Raw genomic sequence first — 23620 nt, forward strand, 5'->3', positions numbered from 1 at the left:
AGACACATTATTTCTGACTTGAATTTCTCATGATTTCCAAAACTGCTTAGAAATCAAGTTTTATTCACACCATTTAGTCATTGAAAAGAAAAAATCATTATTACACCTAAAGGTCTGATTTTTAAGAAATGGCCTCCAACTTTGTGAGTGCAAATGATGAGGGCTGGATGAAGGCATTTCATGACAGTGTAACTGATTTGCAAGAGCAATCAACTACCAGAAACGTAACAAGGAGGATCTGCACCTGCAATTGCTTGCTAGTGCAATTGGATGCTGTTGTGGCTCCTAAATACTGTAAACAATGGGAGAACTTAGGGGAGCAGTGAAATGAACTGACAGTTCTTAGTTTTTAATTATGGGAAACTGACAAAGTAATATAGACAAACTATCACTGAGATTTTCATTTTGGGCCTTTAAAAACTTTAAATAAATGCCCTTAATTTCATCTAGTTTGTTCCAAAGAAACATTTAGTTGTCATGCATCTCGGAAAAAGTTTCCTACTCAACTGTAAGTCTTTTATTGGACATTTTGAGGTAAACTGGTGAATCCTTACAGCTTAATTTTATTTGGATAATGTGTATAAATTTTTTTTTCTGAACACTAAATATCAGTAAAATAGAGTAAACCAGGGCTACTCAACATGTGGCCATTTGTCTGTGGCCCGTGGTGCAGTTTGGGTTTACGTGGGACTCAACACGCAGCCCATGGGTGGGAACCAAAACAAAGAAGCAGTCAATATAATGATCCTCTGTTGATATGAGTTTTAGTAGTTAAATTCCTAGACTGTCATTACTCATTAAAAGGGCTGTCATATGGGTGGCAGTTGATGGCACTTGCATATCAGTTACATATTGCATTTTATTAGTGTCAGCAGAACTGACTTAAATGGGGCCTGCATTTTGTGCAGTCTTGCCTTAATCTTTGCAGTCATTCCTGTCAGTGTAAAAGAAGCTATTTGAATATATATTTGTATGTATATGCAACCACACTTAAGTTGCGGCCCTCAGCATGTGCTATGAGTATCATTTTGGTCCCCAGAGCTTCCAAAGTTGAGTAGCCCTGGAGTAAAGAGTTTACATATTGCACTAAAGTTGTGTTGGATGACATGAGTAACATGACGACTAGAAACAGAATGAGCTAGGTTTTTGGTTTGCTTTGTTCCTCTCCCTGAAAACAAATGCTTAATAGGCCTTATCTTTAAATATTTAATATTTAAATAAAAATTTTATTCCCAGATATGTATTTCAATGGCTTCATCTCAAGCAAGTAAACTGCTTTTCTAGCTACCAGCCCTGCAAACTCAACATGGGATCTGAAAGTTAAGCTAGGTTCTTTCTGGCCATGTCTATACTTACCACGCCAGAGATCAATCTTCTAGTAAGGACTAGGGATGTTAAATATCAGTTAATTGAATAGTCGATTAGCCTCATGAATTCTTATCAGTTACTCAACTATTCTATAGTCCCCGGTGGCAGAGGTGACATCCAGTTTGCTCCAGCCTCCCCTCCTGAGGAGCCCCCTGCCACTCCGTGCTGCTGCCTCTGTATCAGAGGCAGCAGCATGGGGTGTCAGGTGAGAGCTGGTCCATTAGGGGAGCCAGTTTAAAAACCAGCTCCCTTTGTAGATCGGTTGCCTGTCGCCCCGCGCTGCTGCCTCTGATACAGAGGCTGCAGCGTAGAGTGGCAGCAGCCCCTGTCCGGAGGTCTGTCTCAGTTTCCAGACTCGGTGCAAGCTGGAAATGAGCCAAGCTGCCTGTCCACCTGGCTCCTAATACACTTTAAATGCAGAGCCACAATGGGGTAGGTCCCAGACCTGGCACAAACCGAGACTGAGCTGGGCTGCTGGCCAGCCTGCTAAAGAATTTACTGGTGGGGGGAAGGGGGAAGGGAGCTAATACGTGTAGTCTATAGCTTTAACTTATAAGCTTTTCTTATCAGTTAATCGACTATTACAACCCTAGTAAGGACCTACTAAATAGAACACTAAGGGCATCCCCATTCAATGCTGGTACCCCTGATTTGCAAGGAGTAAGGGAAGTCAACGGGAGCATTTGCTCCTGTTGACCTCCCATTGTGGAGACAGCACCAAGCTCAGCATAAGATACATCGACTCCAGCTATGTTGTTAACATGCATACTTTTAGCCAAGCTTTCAGCTCTAATATACACCTGGCCTCTGTCTTGCATGTAACAAGGATTCTATGGGACAAATTCTTCCCTTAGTTACACCTGTGATTCATCATGTGTTCAAACTATGCCTCGTTAACACCCGTGCAACCCTATTACTTATTTGTGGATGCGCAAATGTAACAAAGTAGAATTTGGTGGTGCAAATGGAGCATATTTAGCAATTCTGTTGTTGCATCCATGCTCGCTAATGCTCTCTCTCTATTGCGCTGTCTCCTGCAGGGCTAATGAGACTCAAAGGCAGCTAAAATATATTTGTGTTACTCAAGCTGGCAGATACAACTCTGTATTTATACAAGGAGTGGAGCAGTTGATTGAAAAGATACTATTTTTATGTTACCATTTTAAATCTTCTCATTAATGGATTCAGTTTTAAAACAATTCAACTTTTTTGTGTGAATCAGAAAATCCACTTACCAATGTAAACTCTGGGCAAATCCTGCTCCTTTACCAACACAAAGTAGTCCCACTAAAATCACCAGTCAGTTTTATCTTTGATCTTAGTCTGTAAATTTCAGTAGTGTTAAACCAAGGATTATGGCCCATTAGAGTTAGTTGTATGAATACAGTCAGCATATTTCAACTCTGTGATTATGCAACAATCCTAGGGATGTAATAGTGTAGCTGATTAACCAATAAGCAAAAGCTTACAGGTTAATGCTATAGACTACATGCATCCCCCCTCAGCCAGTAAATTTTTAGCAGGCTGACCAGCAGCCCAGCTCAGTCCGTTGTGGCTCTGCATTTAAAGTGTATTAGGAGCCAGGCAGGCAGGCAGCCTGGCTCGGTTCTGGCTCACACTGGGTCTAGGAGCTCAAACCCCACCCACCCTGGTCAAGGGCTGCTGCCACTACACGCTGCTGCCTCTGTATCAGAGGCAGCAGCACGGTACAACAGGCAGACAGTCCGCAAGGAGAGCTGGTTTTTAAACTGGCTACCCTCGAGGACCAGCTCTCGCCTGGCACCCCACACTGCTGCCTCTGATATAGCAGCAACAGCGCGGAGTGGCAGGGGGCTCCGTGCGGGTGAGGCCGGAGCGCACTGGCTGCCAGTCCTACCCCTGGGGACTATAGAACAGTCAAGTAACCAATAAGAATTCATGAGATTAATCGACTATTCAATTAACCAATATTTAACATCCCTAAACCAACCATTTCAATCCAACCCTCTGTTGTACAAAAACATGAATATTTTGGAGCTGTTTCTGGTGATTCTGATACCCATTTTTTTAAAACTAGAAAACTAACGGAACACATGATGCTACCACGGAATTGGAATATTTAATCTAACTGCCTTCATAAAACCATAAATAATGAGACCTTCTAGACGAAAACTCTCCATGCGTCTCTTACATATGACTATTTTGTTCATAAGAATAAAATACAGCCCATTAATAATAATGTGTCCCTTTAAACATTGATACTAATGTTTCAAAGTTGGCTGCCTGGAAACCCCCGAAGGCCCAGGAACAATTTTCACCAACTGTCTACTTGGAATTAGTTTTGCTTACATAAGACTACACACTGATCTCATATGCTGGTATGAATTCAGAATAATTCTTGAAGGTAACAGAGCTATTCCAGTGTAAATGGGGAGTGACTGAGTACACAATCTGGCCCTTATGAAATATTTTCTTGGTTACTTTTAATTAGGGCTAATTATATTTTAAGCGCTCCTTGGCTCCTGCTGCTTGTTTCTCATCTGGAGTACAAATCCTCTGTTGTTCACTACACTTCCACAGTATGCAATTTTAAAATCTATACCTCTGTATCGCTGAACAGCTGTGGCTCTCTGCATGGATTCCATTTCACAGACTGGGGACAAGGAACAAACTCCAAATAAGGGTAAATTGTCTCTCTGGTGAAGTTGAAGCCATGGATCCCATCTTCAGGAAATACGATTATCTGTGCCCCCTGTAAGCAAACTAAACATGAATCTTGTAGCCAAAAACAGCATGTGGGGGGAAAAAGTGATCCACTGCTAACAAGCAACGCAAAATGAGATCACTTTTGGTGAGGAGGTCCCATTCAAACAAAAGTAATAGCTTAAATGTGCTGGCTTAACCATATTACAGAACAAGCATTTCTTGTCTTTTTAGGCAGCATTATAGAAAGTATTTCAAACTATTTACCTAAAATATCAGTACCCACCTTACACTGAGAACAGGGCTCAAAGTAGGTGGGAAAAAGTGGTAGTACTCATTCAAACTGCTTACAAAGTAAGCTCCACCCATAAAACACCAAAATAAGGCACAATTCACAGTAGATTGTGTGTTCTCTTGTAGGGATGTGAAAGGTTAACTGATTAACCGGTAACCATCCCCCATTAAGGTGGATGCTTACTGGTCCCGGTCAACTGGTGGGGGCTGGAATAGCTCCCTTCCTGCTGCGGGCACAGTGCTGCTCCAGTTTTATGGGGCCTATCACTCACAGGGGCTGCTCCAGCCGCCCAGAGTACCTTCCTCCTCTATCCCTGTCTGTGGCGAGCCCCAGCGCATTGCAAGCAGAGACTGCTCCAGCAGGGTTAGAGCAGCCCCTTGTGAGCTAGAGGGATAGGGAGAAGGAGGGTGCGTGCCAACCCAGCCGGGCTGGAGTGCCTTCTTCCCTGCCCTCTTTAATCAGTTAACAGGTTAAACTCCACTTTTAAGCAGTTAACCAATTAAGCGAGATTTTACATTCTTATTCTCTTAGCCCCTCAGCTCACTCTCAGGATGATGTTTTATGTCAGGGCTACAAAGGGTGTACCAGAGATGTCCTTTATGGAATATTTCTTGACATGCATCCCTTTGTAGTACAAGAGTCTGGGCCTCTGTTTCTATCTAAGCAAATTGTTGCAAACTTCCTTTCTGTGACTAAAGTTTCCTTCCCTCCTTTCCAATACTAAGTACAGATGATCCTCCTTCAGGTTGCTGTCCAACGCTGATTTACAGTTCATTCTGAAAACAGTAAGTAGCAGTATGTAACAAGGAGAACCAAGCAGTAGCTATACTCCATCGCTCTCTCCTTTCCTCTGGGAGTACAAAAAAAATCTGATTTCTCTCATCCAGGAATACACAATGCTGTTCACTGTGCTGTTCAATGTTATTAAATGTTTGTACTAGATTTGTGGAATAGCTATTGAAGTTATATAATCCAACTTTAAAACAGGAGTGCAGCTCCCTAGAAAAGAAGTGAAGGAAAGGAGTAACATTCTGTGGGATGTTTCAATAAAGATCTAGGAAAGTTAAAATCATAAGGCTGGAAGATACCTCAGAAGGTCACAAAGTCCAATGCCTGCCTAAAGCAGGACCAATCCAAATTAAATCAACCCAGCCAGGGCTTTGTCAAACTGAGACCTAAAAACCTCTAGGGATGGAAATTCCACCACCTCCCTAAGTAACCCATTCCAGTGCTTCACCACCCTCCTAGTAAAATAGTTTTTCCTAATATCCAACATAGACCTCCCCCACTGTAACTTGAGACCATTCCTCCTTGTTCTGCCATCGGTCACTACTGAAACAACATCTCTCCATCCTCTTTGGAAACCTCCTCAAGAAGCTGAAGGCTGCTATCAAATCCCCCCTCACTCTTCTCTTCTGCAGACTAAATAAACCCAAATCCCTCAGCCTCTCCTCAAAGGTTATGTGCTCCAGCAGCCTAATCATTTTGGTTGTCCTCCGCTGGACCCTCTCCAATGCGTCCACATCCTTTCTATAGTGGGGGGCCCAGAACTGGACACAGTACTCCAGATGTGGCCTCACCAGAGCTGAATAAAGGGGAATAATCACTTCTCTAGATCTGCTGGCGATGCTCCTCCTAATGCAACCTAATACTCCATTCACCTTCTTGGCCACAAGGGCACACTGTTGACTCATATCTAGCTTCTCATCCACTGTAATCGCCTGGTCCTTTTCTGCCAAACTGCTAATAGCCATTCAGTCTCCAGCCTGTAACAATGCTTAGGATTCTTCTGTCCCAAGTGCAAGACTCTACACTTGTCCTTGTTGAACCCCTTCAGATTTTTTGGCCCAATCCTCTAATCTGTCCAGGTCACTCTGGACCCTATCCCTGCCCTCCAACATATCTACCTCTCCCCCAGCTTAGTGTCATCTACAAACTTACTGAGGGTGCAATCCATCCTCTCATCAAGGTCATTACTAAAGATGCTGAACAAAACTGGCCCTAGGACTGATTCTTGGGGCACTCCGCTAGAAACTGACCGCCAACCTGACACGGAGCAGTTAATCACTACCCATTGGGCCTGACAGTCTAGCCAGCTTTCTATCCATCTTACAGTCCATTTATCCAATCCATACTTACTTAACTTGCTGGCAAGAATATTGTGGGAGACGGTATCAAAAGCTTTGCTAATGTTAAGGTACATCACATCCATCAACTTTCCCATATCCACAGAGTCAGTTACCTCATCATAGAAGCTAATGAGATTGGTCAGGCATGACTTGCCCTTGGTGAATCCATGTTAACTATTCCTGATCACTTTCCCCTCTTCCAAATGTTTCAAAATGGATTCCTTGAGGATCCCCTGCACGATTTTTCCAGTAACTGAGGTAAGGCTGACTGGTCTGTAGTTCCCTGGATTGTCCTCCTTTCCTTTTTTAAAGATGGGCACTACATTTGCCTTTTTCCAATCATCCGGGATCTCTCCCGATCTCCATGAGTTTTCAAAGATAATGGCTAAAGGCTCTGAAATGACATTTGCCAACTTCCTCAGTACCTTCGGATGCATTAAATCTGGACCCATGGATTTGTGTATGTCTAGCTTTTCAAAATAGTTCTTAACCTGTTCTTTCTCCACCATGGGCTGCCCACCTCCTTCCCATACTGCAGTGCCTAGTGCAGCAGTCTGGGAACTGACCTTGTCCGTGAAGAGAGGCAAAGAAAGCATTGAGTACTTCAGCTTTTCCCACATCATCTGTCACTAGGTTATCTCTCTCATCCAGTAAGGGACCCACACCCTTTTAGATCACCACCTTATTGCTAACATGCCTGAAGAAACCTTTCTTGTTACCCTTCACATCCCTTGCAAGCAGCAATTCCAATTGTGCTTTCGCCTTCCTGATAACTGCATTCTCGAGCAATATATTTATACTCCTCGTTAGTCATCTGTCCAAGTTTCCACTTCTTGTAAACTTCCTTTTTGTGTTTAAGTTCACCAAGGATTTCCCTGGTAAGCCAATCTGGTCGCCTACTATATTTGCTTTTCTTACTGTGCATTGGGATGGTTTCTTCCTGTGCCTTTAATAAAGCTTCTTTAAAATACTGCAAACTCTCCTGGACTCCTTTCCCCTTCATGTTAGTTGTCATGACACTTCTCCATTCAGGGAATTATTGAGTAAGGGATGTGAGAGGTGCTAGATTCTTAAACAAAAATGGAAGAAATTCTTCTATAATAATTGTCTTTTTTCCCCAAAAACTTGAGTACCTGAAGTTGAGGACCTTCAGAAGTGGTCTGATATTCAGAGGCGCTAAGGTTAATAGGAGTTGTTGGCTGTTCAGGATCTCCAAAAAAAAGCCACTTGTTCAGGTAAATATCGGCTTAGTTGACTAACTTTAGGCATGAAAGTTTGAAAAAATTGTTCTCGATCACTAGAACATGTTATATAAGACTTAAGATGGCCACTAACTGTGGACATATTTTCTGACCTGTTCGGCTGCAGCTATTACTTGCTCTTCATATATATCTAGGTTTCTGCTCATCAGCTCTAATGCAGAGTGTCGATCAATCAGGGCTGATGGGTTAGGACTCAGAATGGATCGATGTTCGTACACAGCAGCAACATAACGTCGTTCTCTGTGAACTTCTGCTGAGACAACTTGATAGTAGAACAGGAAAAGAAAAACCATACTGCGGGATTCCAACATGACCATTATCTATAAATCTGGAATGAAAGAGACAAGGCCAAAACATCTGAACAAGAAACCATACCAGAAGTTTACAACTTTCACACTCTTAGCTGTGATTTATTAATAGTAAAAATACTGGATCTAAATATTTTTCCCCCATGTTCCTGGATAAATGTTGCTTCTAAAATTCACATTAATGTGTGTTCAAGTGACACTTCCAATGTACTATGTTCATTTCCACTGCAATTATGTCTGCAGTAATTTCCTTGTTCAATTTCCAATCCAACTCAGTGCAACTATCATTTCATTCACATAAATGCATTCATCTACAAATGAACAGAAAATTCCTGAAGGAATCAGACTGAGGACATATAGAATCACTGTGCATGGTAGACTAAATATCATTTGATTCAGTGAACTCTTTCATAAACTGCTAGGAAAAACACTGACTATAGCTCAGATAGATATTACTGCTTTTTATTACAGGCATAAAATATATGTTGCCCATAAAAACAGTGTATGCATTTTTCTCTGCTCTTAATATTCTCAGATAAATTGTACTTCTTCCTGTTTCTCCTGAGGGTGGGGGGAGGGAGGAGAGAATGCAGTTTTGATGTGCCAGGTGCTAAAATATGTGTTAGTAGCAATCTGAAGGTATTGAAGCAAGGGAAGTAAAACCCAAATTAGTAACTTGTGACTGAATCACAGAGCTCTCTCTCTGTTTCTTTTATGACATTTTTCTCTTCCTGTCAAACTCTACCACCACACCTACAATAGCAGTCTTTGGTAGCAGTGCAATGCAACCCAAGTATTTGGAGTTCTCTCAGTAATGTATGTTAAGTGAGCCTATCACACCTACTGACCCCAAGGCTGGCAGACACTGTAGCTTAGACAAGTGCGCACAGGAGCTGGGACTCTAGAAGTTCTAATTTGTGTAAGCCACTGACTGGCTCGATGGCCATGGGCAAGTAACTTTACCTTTCTGGTGTCTTCTCATCTATACTGTAAGGAAAATATACTCCTGTCACACCTGGCTGGGAGAATTAACTAGTTAATATGCTTTTAGCATGTGAAACAGTAGAAAAGATTCACATTTTTTCTCTTTCTATATATTAAACTTTATAAATACAATATGGTCTTGTTGGCATCATGTTTCTGGCACTGTGATATTTGGGAGTGAGCTTCTTTGAGCAGTACTGGCTACAAGAGGGCCACTTGGACAATGGGTACTGTACACTTGGGGTATGCTTAAACTACGGGATACGCAACTTCAACTATGTTAATTACATAACTGAAGTCGAAATACCTTATGGAACTCTCCACATTGCAGGAAGCCGAAGGGAGAACACTCTCCCTTCGCCTTCCCTTACGCCTCACGGAAGCAGGACTGCTGGCATCAAGAGGAGTGCCCCTCTCCATTCAAATTAGTGTGTCTTCACTAGACCCGCTAATTCGAACCCTGGAAGATCGGCAGCTTCAATTTTCTCTGTTGCATAGACATACCCTTGATTACTAGCATCTTAATGTCTTCTCACTAGGTATTCTTCAGTTTAGTGGTGACACTTTCAAGCATATTATAAATATCCTAACACCATAGGACCAAAACTCAGTGCTCAAGATAGCTGGTTACTATTAGACACATAAATGCAAGCTGAAATAAAAGCCACCTTATTTCAAAGGAAAATGAATATGGCAAACTCTATAAAAGATGCTTCAAAATGCGGGGGAGAAAAGGTGCTGCCACCTTGTTTTTTTAATATGCCATGAACTAAGAATTGGTAAAATCTGGACCTGTTGGGTTCCTGTTTTCATTTATAACAAAAAAGGCATTTCTCAAATCTTCTATTTTCTGATAATGAAGCACAACAGTGCTTGCTATGCAGTGTAGTTGTAGCTGTGTTGTCAGTCCTTGGGTAGTAGACAGATAAAATGAGAAAGAGAAGACACAGAGCTCTTCTGTGTGACCCAAAACCTTGTGTCTCTTGATACATCTGTTGGTACATACTACCCTCCTTGTCCTGCTTTCTCTCTCTAGTAGCAGTCCTTTATCAAACCAACAGAGAAAACAAATATCCTAAACAAGCACATAGTGCCTTTCCTCCAAGGACCACTAATGAAGCGCTAAAACCTCCACGTTAGTTCTCAAGTTAAATGAAGCCTGAAAACTTTAAAGATGAAGGGCCTGACCTTGTTCTCCCTAAGTATTTTGCCATTCGAATCCTACTACTATACTGTAGGTAACACATAAATCAGGATCATTTTACTGGAACAAAATCAGAATTATTTTTTAAAAATTCATTGTGACAGAGCAAATACAGAATTGTAATGTCTTTTTAGTGTCTGAAAATATAGTCCGATTACTTTGATATTTTTCAGCTCTGCGACAGATTTCCTGTGTAGCATTTCAAAAGTAGCTTAATCTACTCCACTTGGGTCCACTGAAGTCAATGAGTCTTCCAATGTTGAAACAAGTTTTGAATTGAGCCCCTCACCTCTCTTGACTAAATTCTAATGTCATTTGCACTAGTGTATTATATAGTAACCTCCAATGACTAAGAATTTGATTCTCTTGCCTTTATTCCCTTTGTAATACATGTGTATTTTAAAAGAATAACTATGTAGCTATATTCGTTAATGATGAGAGCTACTGGAAAAACTGAAAAGCCATTCAATGTGAAGGCAAATTTTTATTCATTGTGAATTATTATTCGTTCACCTCTATTAATGTTTAAAAAGTCTCAGAGGGGTAGCCCATGTTAATCTGTAACTTTAAAAACAACGAGTAGTCATGTGGCACATTAGAGATTAACAAGAATATAAGCACTGGAGATGCTTGTGTGGAAAGCACCAAAGAAGTATATATTATTATAAGGAGATTTTATCACTGTACATTCATTTATATATAACATTTTAGAACACAACACCTCATAAATGTCCTTTTGTGAAATTACATTAAATAACTTTTCTTCAGCATCAGAGGGGTAGCCGTGTTAGTCTGAATCTGCAAAAGCGACGAGGAGTCCTGTGGCACCTTATAGACTAACTGAAGTGTAGGAGCATAAGCTTTCGTGGGCAAAGACCCACTTCGTCAGATGCATGTAGTGGAAATTTCCAGAGGCAGGAATAAATATGCAGGCCAGGATCAGGCTGGAGATGACCAGGTGGATCCAATCAAGGAGGATGAGGCCCACTTCTAGCAGCTGATCTGGAGGTGTGAATTCCAAGAGAGCAGAAGCTGCTTTTGTAGTTAGCAAGCCATTCACAGTCTTTGTTTAATCCAGAGTTGATTGTGTCAAACTTAAAGATGAACTGTAGCTCAGCAGTTTCTCTTTGAAGTCTGGTCCTGAAGTTTTTTTGCTGCAGGATGGCTACTTTTAGATCTGCAATTGTGTGTCCAGGAAGATTGAAGTGTTCCCCTACAGGTTTTTGTATGTTGCCATTCCTAATATCTGATTTGTGTCCATTGATTCTTTTACGTAGGGACTGTCCAGTTTGGCCGATGTATATAGCAGTGGGGCATTGTTGGCACATGATGGCATATATTACGTTGGTAGATGTGCAGGAGAATGTACCAGTGACAGTATGGCTGATCTGGTTAGGTCCTGTGATGGTGTTGCTGGTGTATATATGTGGGCAGAGTTGGCACCGAGGTTTGTTGCAAGGATTGGTTCCTGAGTTCGAGTTATTATGGTGCGTTGTGTAGTTGCTGGTGAGAATATGCTTCAGGTTGGCGGGTTGTCTGTGGGCAAGGACCGGCCTACCTCCCAAGGCCTGTGAAAGCGAGGGATCATTGTCCAGGATGGGTTGTAGATCACTAATGATGCGTCGGAGAGGTTTTAGCTGGGGACTGTAGGTGATGGCCAGTGGTGTTCTGTTGGTTTCTTTCTTGGGCTTGTCCCGTAACAGGAGGCTTCTGGGTACACGTCTGGCTCTGTCGATCTGTCTCCTCACTTCCTCGTGTGGGTATCGCAGTTTACAGAATGCTTGTTGAAGATCTTGTAGGTGTAGGTCTCTGTCTGAGGGGTTGGAGCATATGCGGTTGTACCTCAGTGCTTGGCTGTAAACAATGGATCGTGTGGTGTGTCCGGGATGGAAACTGGAGGCATGCAGGTAAGTATAGCGGTCGGTAGGTTTTCGGTATAGGGTGGTATTGATATGACCGTCACTTATTTGTATCGTGGTGTCCAGGAAATGGACCTCCCGTGTAGATTGGTCCATGCTGAGGTTGATGGTGGGGTGGAAGCTGTTGAAATCATGGTGAAATTCTTCCAGAGTCTCCTTCCCATGGGTCCAGATGATGAAGATGTCATTGATATAGCGTAGGTAGAGAAGGGGTGTAAGTGGACGAGAGCTGAGGAAGCGTTGTTCCAGGTCAGCCATAAAAATGTTGGCGTATTGTGGGGCCATGCGGGTGCCCATAGCAGTGCCACTGGTCTGGAGGTATATGTTGTCACCAAATCTGAAATAGTTGTGTGTGAGGATAAATTCACAGAGTTCAGCCACCAGTTGTGCTGTGGCATCATCAGGAATACTGTTCCTGACAGCTTGTACTCCATCTGCATGTGGGATGTTTGTGTAGAGAGCCTCTACATCCATGGTGCCTAGGATGGTGTTTTCTGGAAGATCACCTATGCATTGTAGTTTTCTCAGGAAATCCGTAGTGTCACGAAGGTAACTGGCAGTGCGGGTCCCGGCAGACCCGTCACAGCCCCCCGCCGGAGTACCTCCCGATACTCTGGCATATCTGATAATCCGGCACCACCTAGGTCCCAAAGGTGCCGGATTATCGGAAGTCTACTGTACTTCATCAACAAAACTGTCAGCCAATGTCCAATTAAAAATTGTTATTATCAGTGATAGAAAGAGCTTAGCTTGTTCAGGTGCCAGGCTGAATTTACTGCATGTTTTAGAAAAATTATTTTTTGTCTTGCAAACTGAGCAGATTTGGCATGCAAGGCCCAGACAGTAAATATGAAATCCTAAAATGCAAATTGCATAGATTCATTTTTCAGAATATAAACTAACTGGAAAATATTACCAATGTACACTTCAACTATAATATTCCCTCTATTTCATTTCTGCTTAATATTTTCCATTTCCACATTGCCTTCAAAGTTACTTTGTAAACATTAATTTATCCTCCTCACAACGTTGTGAAATGGTAATAGTCTTATTTTAGTCATGAAGGAAACTGAGGCAGAGAGAAATTAAGTAACTTTCTCATGGTCAGACTCCATTACATGCAAACTAGAGATGTTAAAAGTTGGTTAAACAGGTAACCGTGTAACCGCTGAAAATTTCTAGTTACATGGTTTCATGCTGCGGGCTCTGCATTATAAAGCTTAAATAAATCCATAATGAGAGGAAAAATGCAGAAAGTATAATTATCATGGTAGCTTATGACAACCCACAGCTCCACAATTTAATGGTATTGATTATTTCTTCTACTTTGTCCTTTCCCCACTCCCCTAAATGCACAGAGAGAGACTACGTGTTCTGCTTAGAACCAAACTGTAATTATGATTTCTAGCAACAGGAGCCTATAGAAGGTATAAATCCAAAAGTTGGTAGGCAAATGTGAATGTTTCATAGGTTGTCACTGCTGTTAATACTCAATCAGCAGTATTATCTTGGTCTTAAGCATACAAAATTAAACGTGGCATCCAAGAACAGGTTTGCAGGTTGATTTTGGATACGTCTAGACTACAGAGCTTTTTCAGGGTACTGGAGGTCTCCTGGAAAAGCTCTGCCGCGTCCAAGGAACACATCTGCTTTTCAAAAAAAATTTTGGAAACACAGATGTGTTTTTTCGGCATCCCTGTAAACCTTGTTGTACAAGAAAGAAGGGATATTCCAAAAGAAGGGTTTTTCAGACATTTGGCACCGTGTAGATGGGCCAAATGTTGGAAAAGCCTCTTTGGAAGAAAAGTGGAAAAAGATACGCAAATTGTGAACCGCAATTTGCGTATCTTTTTCCAATTTTTCTTTGCAGTGTACACACAGCCACAGACAAGTAACTGAAACCTTTTCCTGGTTATGCTGTAGACCTTAAATAACAACTTTTCTCCATTAGTGTTTCTTTTTTAATTAGAGTTGTACAGTAATATTATACTAGATAGAGAGTACTATACTAGGCAGAGAAAGGTACTCACATGATGATAGCAAGAAAGATGTTTCTGAACATCATTAGAAGTAAAACCAGTTCCAGGCTTGAAAACTTATATCAAAATGTGCATAAAATGCACTTTTAAAAACATATGTTTTCAAGTGTATTTCCAACAGTCTTTAAAGCACAGTGACCACATAACTTGGCTTTTTTCTAAGTCTGAAGTTTTAAACCATTTTATCATAGCTTGGATGTCAAAGTAATTATCAGGCTATTTATTAGATTATTCTTCCCCTCAAAATCTAAAAGTTAAGTTAAACACAAGTTATGCAAAAGTTATGTTTTTATATATCTCACACACTAAATTTGACCATGGTATTGAATTTATCTATACATTAATTTATACTATCTTATTTTACATGGTAAACATCGAATACTAGAACTAGAAGGGACTAGAGATGTTAGATATTGTGTAATTGAATAGTTGTGTAACCACACAAAATATTATCAGTTACACGACTATTTGATAGTCCCCGGAGGTGTGGTTGGCAGTCAGTGCACTCCTGGCCCCACTCCCAGGGAACCTCTTTAGGCAGAGGCCACATGAGATGGCAGGTGGAGCCAGTTTAAAAACAAGCTCCCCTCACAGACTGGCTGCCTGCCACTCTGGGCTGCTGCCTCTGATACAGACAGAGCAGTGCAGGGGGGCAGGTGTACCTCTCTGTGGGGGATCTGAGCCCCCCCACTGACAGAGGCTGCTCAGTGGGATTTGTGTCTCCCCTCCCCCCCCCCTCTGTAGAAGGTAGCAAGCTGGTGGGACAGGCAGGTCCATGCAGCTGATGCATGTGGACAACTGGCTTGAAACCCAGCTTTTGTATGTATCAGTTCTAGCCTATCACCCCTGGGGGGAGGGAGGTTTAAGGGGAGCCAGATTTTAAGCTAGGTCCTCACAAGCACCAGCTCCTACTCCACACCCCCTTTGCTGCCCCTGATAGAGGCAGCAAGGGGTGTGTGTGAAAAGTGTATAGCAGACAAGTAATTTCAGAGTAATGTCAAAATATTGTCAAGTTGGAGGACTTCTTACTCTAACTCCTGTAACCCTCATTGTATGAGGAGTAAGGGAAGTCTGAGGAAGAGTGCTCTATTTTGAAATAAGAGCTGTGTAGATACTCCCTATATCGAAATAAGATGTGCTATTGATGTAGCTCAATTTGTGTAACTTATTTCGAGTCAAGCCCTGCAGTGTAGAATTAGAACCCTAGATTAGAATGTAAGTGTGTGCTAGAATACTTTACCGGAGACTTGAGTTGAGATAAAGTAGGCTTGTCTATATGATCCTAAAGGTGCATTTCCCTACTACTGCCACCCTGGCCAGATGAGCACCACCCCAGGGATTTTTTTTGCAGCCACAGCCTCCAGGGCGGTAACGGGGGAGGTGAATGCAAAGAACAGCCCCTCCTACTCCGTTGCTCCTGGATGTGAGTCTTGGGGTTTGGCTGCTACAGCTGCAAGCAGAAATGTGACCCTGTCTCCGCTGGAGCCAGCAGAGGCACGAGGCTGAAAGCGAAGACAGCTCGTGCTAGTGCGTTCCCCACCTTTCCACAGGCAGTAGGGTCAGGCATTTGGCTTCGCTCATGGAGTGCTGGGGCCCGGCCGGAGGGCGTCCTTAACCGAACCAGCTTAATTAGTATGTAGAGGAGAGGGGGGCTCGGGCTCACAGAGGGGCCGAAGCCCAGCTTGCCAGTCACGCACGCAGGCCGCAGGGGCACGCAGAGCCTGGATCCGCGGGCTTGGCCTCGCACTAGGAACCCCGCGAGCCTCGTGCCCCGGCCTCTCGCCTACTGCAGCGCGAGCCTCGGGCTCATTCTCAGCGCGGCCCCCCAAGCCCAGCCGCAGACCCGGCCCCTGCTCCCGGCTGCGACCAGTGAGGCAGCGCGGGGCCCGCGGGCGCTCAGGGCTGGTCTGTCACCAGGCACCAGCCTCCCCCTAGAACCCGCCCTCTCCCGGCTGCTGCGCAACCCCACGCGCCGACCATCCTCACGCACGCGCCTGTGACTTCCACTGGCCCTCCGCGCGCCACAAGGGGGGGGTGGGGGGGGTACCGTCCGTTCCCTTCGCTCGCAGCTAACGGCAAGCGCTTCCCTGCCTCTGATTGGCCAGCTCCGATACGGCAGCGATCCAATCGACAGCCTCTGTCTCATCCCTCCGCCTCGCCCACAGAGCGGAGCTTTCCCCAGCCAGCCCATAGACCCCGCCCAGAGGGCGCGTCCGGCTTACTTTAGCCGTCTCACTGGGCGGGTGCAGGAAGTGTCAATCACAGGGAAAGCCGTTGCTGATTGGTTGAAAACTGCAGAGCGCTCCTCTGGCTGGGGGGGGGGGTAAATGCCCGCTGCTGAGCGAGCGGGCGAACGGCGATGGCTTCCCGCACAGTGACTGAGGACGAATATGTCAGCGGGGCCCAGCTCATCGCCGAGGCTCTAAAAACACAAGTAAGAGCGCTCCGGTGACCCTTGACCTCCGGTAGCGAAATAAGTCCCCTACGGGGAGCGGGAAGGGTCACGCCGTGTGGTTCAGGGGCTCGCGTTCAGCGCTGGGACCTGGGAGATGCAGGGTGGCCCCTGTAGGAGGCACGTGTGTAGAGCCGCCGCCTAGGCTCCCAGGCGGCAGGAGCCCGGCTGGAAAGGTGGCAATGCAGTTCCCTGGGCGCCCCGTCGCACGAACAGAAAATCTGTAGCCTCGCCTTGGTGCATGGGCCGGGCACGCAGGCATCCAGCGGCTGCAGTGGTAGACAGCCAAGGGAGGGGGTTAGATGGTGGCAGCGCTGCAGTGAGGCACAAGCAGACCAGCCCCAGCGCTCTTCGCAGTCGAAAGAGATCAGCAGTCAAAGGGTGGGAGGAAAATACCCATTGGCTACGTCTAGACTGGCATGATTTTCCGGAAATGCTTTTAATGGAAAAGTTTTCTGCTAAAAGCATTTTCGGAAAAGAGCGTCTAGATTGGCACGGACGCTTTTCCAAAAAGCACTTTTTGCGGAAAAGCGTCCGTGGCCAATCTAGACTCGCTTTTGCACAAAAAAGCCCCAATCGCCATTTTCGCGATCGGGGCTTTTTTTGCGCAAAACAAATCTCAGATGTCTACACTTTTGCCCGAACAGGAGCAGCATAGTATTTCCACAAAAAGCACTGATTTCTTACAGTAGGAAGTCAGTGCTTTTGCGGAAATTCAAGCAGCCAGTGTAGACAGCTGGCAAGTTTTTCTGGAAAAGCGGCTGATTTTCCGGAAAAACTGGCCAGTCTAGACACAGCCATTGAGAAAATCGGGGTAACATTGAGCAGCTTGCCCGCGGGTTGCAGTAGTTCAGTCCAGTGTATGACCACTTAGATATGCTTTCTGTCACTTTGGTCAGATTAAAAAATGAGTAGTCCTACAGACTAACAAAAAGATAGATAGATAGTTTCATGAACTTTCTCTAAGTTACTGATTGTTTTTAAAGTTACAGGCTAACTCAGCTACCCCACTGAGACTTTGGTCAGCTTAATTAGATCTCTTAATGACCTCTCAAAGTCCTTTCCAATTCTATTATTTATGATACTTGTAGCTGAAAATATTGGCATTTCTCTACTTCTCATTTGGGCTTTAGGGTTGCCAATTCTGACAGAATGATGCCTATCTTTCCCTGCTATGATTGTACTCCTATTTTGCTTTTATGTGATTATGCACTTTATTAGGATTTAAGATAGGCATATTACACAGAAGCAACTTTATAGATCTGATTATGGTGCATCAATTTTGAAATTAATTTTGATTTTTTTACACGCTTATTTCAGAACATTGAATATATGTTTGGCATTGTTGGTATTCCAGTGACTGAAATTGCAATTGCAGTCCAAGCAATTGGGATAAAATATGTAGGAATGAGAAATGAACAAGCTGTAAGTAAATATCCTGTGGACTCATCTTCCTTTCTTTTATTTTCATATTAGCTATGTTTTTTACAATTGAATCTCTGCTTTACAAATGCCTTTGATGGGTCTTTGGAACACTCATAAAATCCATAAGTTTAGCAATCAAGAACTAACAATAGAGTGTGCAAACTCAACAGGAGTGCAGTAGCACAGAAATTTGGCTTCACGCTTTTGGAACTTAGGAGTTCTGCTGGACTGGAACCTGAGGCTTTGCACTTAGTGGAGTTCCCAAGTTCTGCAGCAGTTTTAATCAGCTAGGGTTAGGTTTAATCATCTAGAACCACAAATTTGGTATGCAACTTCCTCTAATCCTAATTTAGAGCAAGGTGGAGGTTTGGTTGTGTCAGGACAATGGGATGTGCTGGAATTTGATGATTTTTTTGTAAAATGGAAAGGGAGGGAGTCTGTAGGAGGGACAGGGGGGCAGCAAAGGACCAGAGTTGGGGACCATGGCAGCTATAACCCTATTGGGTCAGTAGAGGGCAGGGATGGAGAAAGGGATAACTATCTACTATCTATTTTAGAGAATTTGTCTGTGTGTTGTCTGTCCCCCACCCGGGGGACATGCATCCCTCCCCTAGCTGTGCCCACTGCAGCTGCAGGGGCCATGGACAGGCACTTTGGCACCTGGCCTCAAGCTGCTGTGGTGAGAGAAGGCTGGGGTGGTGTCCTCTCCACAGGGCAGCCTGCATACTGACTCCGTCATTCCCAGACCAATCCCAGAATTAGAGTTAAGGACCTGAGCAATGCCAAATAAATCTTCTAGTGGATCTCTAATCCATAGTTTTATATACCAAATGTTCTGGTTATTTACTCAACACAAAATACATATGCAGTCTTGCAAGTGCTTAACATAGACCAGCATTGGGGCCCAGCAGCAATACCATAGAAGACCATAAATCACCTTGATTTCTTTTTAAATTTACTTATAATCATTATTATTAGACCTTTAATATCTATCTATAATTTATCACAGTTTAGGTGATTCTCCAGTTAATAAAGATGCACCTTGACTTAAGGCAATCTTAAGAATGTGCTCCCTGCTATTTCTAGTATTTAATTTGAAAAGGGACATCAAAAGGAATGGACTAGAGTTATTGTTTGAGGTGTTCTGAGGCTAATTTATTTTGATTTAAAAACAAATAACAAGCATCTAGAGTCACTTAGTTGAAATACAAGATATGGTTCCTTGAAGTCTCATTAGAAAGAGTACAGATTCAGCAAGGTAACTTTCAGTTACTAATATACTAAAAATATTAAAAAACATTCAGTCTCTGAAATTAAATCTCGCAGCTTCTGCTCAATCCTAGTTACTCTTAGGATAGAGGAGAGTTGGTCACATGGCTAGTCTAAGTCTCCGGTAGTTCTTTATGGGTTCAGAAAATTCTGAGGTCCCACCCAATGATCTCAGTTTTAAACCTGCTTGTCAGTGATTATGGAAGAGGTCTGACCCTCTTATTTCTATCATACTCTTGTCATACAGACAATCAAGATGTTTTCTCAGTTTCTCTGCTGTTTCTGTAGCGGGTATCAGCATATAAGAAATTTCTTTTCTGATCAGTGATTTTTTATGTTTTATTCATTTCAAGGATTCTAACAATTATTCAGTTCTCCCTTAAAACGAATTAAGTTGTTTGCCCCAGCAATTCCAATAGGGAATCTGTTCCAAAACCTTATTCCTGTGATGGTTAGAACCCTTTTTCTAATTTCAAGCCTGAATTTATTTATAGCCAGCTTATGCCCATTTGTTCATGTTTATTCCCTCTCCATCTGTTTATAAAAAGCAATAATTAGGAGTAATCAAATGCATCACTGAGCCATTGGCTTACATACACTTCTCTCAGCCATGCGGAGGGGCAGCCCTAGTGATGGGGGAACCCTATCCCACACTTGTCCTGCAGCAGTGGCTCCCTGTTCCAACCTGCCAAATGGAGTCACAGTTCCACTCAAATTTGACCCAGATGCTTTTCCATCATTTTGGGGCATTTTTCACACTTTACAAAATAATTAAATTTCAAAATGAAAAGTCAAAATGTTTTGTTTCAGCATGATAAAAATATTTTTAAAAATCCTTATTTTTTTAGCTGAAACCATTTTCTGAATTTGGCCCAGATTGTGAATAGTTTTGTTGCCCCAAAAATGCAAATTTACTATTTGTTGTAAAAAATTGTGTTCAATTCTAATATTTAATATACAACATGCATTCAGTCATTTGTTTGTTTAAGAGAAAGTACACTGGTCTGTACTAAGTTGTATGTGGTATTCAACATAAAAATCTGTATAATCACCATCATAATGATGTTTGCAATATATTGCCTGTACTTAGTTCAGGTAACACTGGTGACATCCACTTGAAAAAGCAAAACTGTGAAGATGTTAATGGAAATCACTGTGAAGTATTATTTTATCTGCTGCTTTATTTTGCCAATCATTTATAAAATATGTTGCTTCCATGACATCTGGCTTCTGAAAGAGAATATTGTTAATGGAACACCCATATGTAAACATATGTACGTTGGCATATTTTCAGCAGGAGGGGAAAAGTACATGTCACATTAATACTCAAGAAATAGGTGTCAGTTCAGTTACAGTTTTCTCATCTTGTAAAATATTTATGAAATGCACAAACAGTAGAACATATTCTGCAATTATTTTGTGTGAAGTTCCCCCATCCCCTTTGAGGAAAACAAGATATACATGCTTATTTGTGTTTATAGTAAAGCCTGGCTGCTTACTGTATGACCAGTTCATCTGTGACCATAAAAACATGGGGTGTTTATCACTTCCCCTTCCAGGCCTTCAATATCCACTTTTATTGTAAGTGTAAACATATTAATACATTTAAACTGAAGTACCTACATGTGCACTCATCTGAATCTGTTGAATCTGCTATGTCATCTGTAATTATTCTCCTATTTGAAAAAAACACACAGCAGGTTGCAAAATTATTTGGAGAGCATTTTTGAGTGAGCACTTATTTCTCTTACCATAAAAGCACTTGTTTTTTAAACTATTCTGGGTTGAAGGTAGTGGACTCTTGAGTTCACTTTGACAGAGTTTATTGGCTGCCCTCAATGGCCAAGACCTTTAGAACAAGTCTGATCACACAACCTATCAGAATAGTTAATTATTTCTTACAGTCATGAAAGGTTTTGTATACCCATTTTACGTGGGGACAATCTAGACACAGCATTACCATCCAGGTGTTCAAAAATCATGAGTCAAGCATGAAAAACAATGAGATTCATCTTAAAATCTTGAAAATAAAAAAGTTTACTTTAGATTATTTTTATTTGTCTTCTCCCTTTTTTGGGTTGGCAGCTACTGACTCTCAGAAAAATCTGTTGGGGGCCACAGACAAGTGAGAAGCAACAAGAAAAACAAAAACTCACTGACTTGATTGGGCTGGGGGCAGGGAGTGCCTTTGCCTCCCCCATGTTCCTCCTAGGTGCCCATGCCCGTGTCATGGGAGGAGACTTCCCACGTTCCCCTGCCCCTAGGCCAAATAGGGCCTGGGGGTGAGGGAGCACGCAAAGTCTCCTCTGCTCTCCCCCTGCCCTTTGAGCAGTGTGCAGCACTTCAAAGTGCCACATGCTCCTGGCAGGGCGGGAGGGGGCTTCGCACACTCCCCTGCCCCAAGCCAATTAGCAAAGCTGGCTCGAGCAATTCCTGCGCTTCAGGCAGTGGGCGTGCGATGCATGCGCAGCTTCGCCCATGGGCGCACAGCACATGCATGGTCCCGCCCCTGGCACACTGTGCACCTTACAGCTGCAATCGGGCACATGGTGCCTGATTGCAGCTCTAGGGGGCGCCGCGCGGCCCCCCCGTCCCGGGTGCGCAGCACCTGATGGCAGCTCTAAGGGGCACCACGCGGCCAGGCACGTAGCACCCCTTACAGCTACCATCAGGGGCCCCCCATAGGTTGGCACCCTGGGCAGCTGCCTGCCTAGCCCCCCCTCCCTTAATCTGGCCCTGCCAATTAGCCTTCTCCGCTCTGCCACTGTCTTGCGAGCAGCACGCGGTGCTTCAAAGTGCCACATGCTCCTGGCAGGACAGGAGAAGGCTTTGCATGCTCCCCCGCCCCCAGACCCTAATTGGCCTGAGGGTGGGGGAGCAGCAGGATCTCCGTGGGGTGGATCCACCCGGTTGGTGGGCCAGATCCAGCCTGCGGAGGCCCTTTTGCCCACCTCTGCCATAATTACACCAATAGGATAAAATAGGGATGACCAAACTTAGTGACCCTCTGAGCTGCATACAACAATTTTCAGAAGTTTGAAAGCAGGGTATGCCTGTTAGGGTTCAGGCCTTTGGCACCACTCCTGCTCAGTTGTGAACCCAAGCACGTGTGCGCCACAGGGCTGAAGCCCCACCCCAATGGGCAGGCGCTCCTGCTGAAAGGCAGAGATCCTGAGCTCCCACCTAAGTCTGGTTGGCGGTGAATGGGGTCGGAGGTAGAGGGTGGCCTACAAGCCACACTTTAACTACAAAATACATGTGGTCATGAGCCATAGTTTGGCTGCCCTTGATATAAAATCATGCTCTGTAATAATACTATTAAGCTATATTAACAGATCAATATTTGTATACAATCATAGACATTTAGATAGTGCTTTATTAATTTAAAAAACAACCCAGAACAACTTTAAAATACAAAAGCCGTAAAAAAGAGTCTAAAGGTGTAGGAGGGGCACTGACAATTTTCTGGATTCCTTGTCCCAGGGAGCACTGCTGTACACAAAAGACTGGGCCAGATTTATCAGTCTGTCTAAGCTGGTGAAGCCTACACTTTCTGGCTCTCTGTGTGTAATTTATACACCCTGGATTTGCATCTGCTTACCAAGGTGTAATTTAAATCTCCTTACACATAATTTCTCAATTTGGTTCACTGAGTCTAAGGATATCTAGTTGGTGTGACTTACACCTTCCTGTTTGTTGCCTTTCCTGGTTATATCCCACTTCCAACCACTTAGCCTCTAAGAAGTTCATTTGGGATTACCTGTTTTCCAACATTTCAGGTGATTAAGGAGTTCAGCAAAAGTGCTCAATGACCAAAGCATATTCAGTCCTCTGTTATAAAACACATCTTACAAATTCTGTTGATGCAATATTCTGACACAATAGCAGTCAGGAACATGAAAATAGTACATGTCAGCAACCTCCATGGCATGAACTAGTTTGAGGAAGAAGTGTCTGGAGGGAAGAGTCAGATAGTTGTTTTTATGTTTCTGTGAAAGACTGCGTGTCATCACGCTGGCTTTGACTACAGACCCCTTGCTAAAGGGCATTTTCAGATCCCTGGGAATGACGTACAGGCAGTCCCCGACTTACGTGGATCCGACTTACGTCGGATCCCTAGATACGAACGGGGTGAGGCAACTCCCACACATGCACAGCAGCATTCCCGGGGCTCGCTCACCTGGGTCCTAGGATCCTCCTCCTCCTCGGGCCGGCTCCGACTGGGGTCCGGCAGAGCTGCCGGGCAGAGGAAAAGTGCCTCCCCACGCCCGCTGCCCCCCTGCC

General features: G+C 43.6%; 2 protein-coding genes across 9 annotated transcripts in view; one reads left to right on the forward strand and one right to left on the reverse strand.

Moving 5' to 3' along the window:
• BTD (biotinidase) overlaps positions 1–16634 on the reverse strand; it is a 29574-nt gene extending 12940 nt beyond the window's left edge. Inside the window, exons 1-3 of one of the 7 annotated variants that reach the window (XM_006133237.4) lie at positions 16413–16634; positions 7829–8064; positions 3950–4099 (exon numbers count right to left, since the gene is read on the reverse strand). In XM_006133237.4, coding sequence (XP_006133299.2) covers positions 3950–4099; positions 7829–8053 — 375 coding nt within the window. In that variant the 5' untranslated portion in view covers positions 8054–8064; positions 16413–16634. The other 6 variants (XM_014578652.3, XM_006133239.4, XM_006133240.4 and 3 more) reach the window with 6 other exon arrangements.
• HACL1 (2-hydroxyacyl-CoA lyase 1) overlaps positions 16467–23620 on the forward strand; it is a 38393-nt gene continuing 31239 nt past the window's right edge. For both annotated transcript variants that reach the window (XM_006133233.3, XM_075922128.1), the window contains exons 1-2: positions 16467–16624; positions 17963–18067. In XM_006133233.3, coding sequence (XP_006133295.2) covers positions 16550–16624; positions 17963–18067 — 180 coding nt within the window. In that variant the 5' untranslated portion in view covers positions 16467–16549. The remainder of the gene's footprint in view (positions 16625–17962; positions 18068–23620) is intronic.

The sequence above is a fragment of the Pelodiscus sinensis genome, chromosome 2 (genome assembly GCF_049634645.1).
Source record: "Pelodiscus sinensis isolate JC-2024 chromosome 2, ASM4963464v1, whole genome shotgun sequence".
NCBI lineage: Eukaryota > Metazoa > Chordata > Testudines > Trionychidae > Pelodiscus > Pelodiscus sinensis.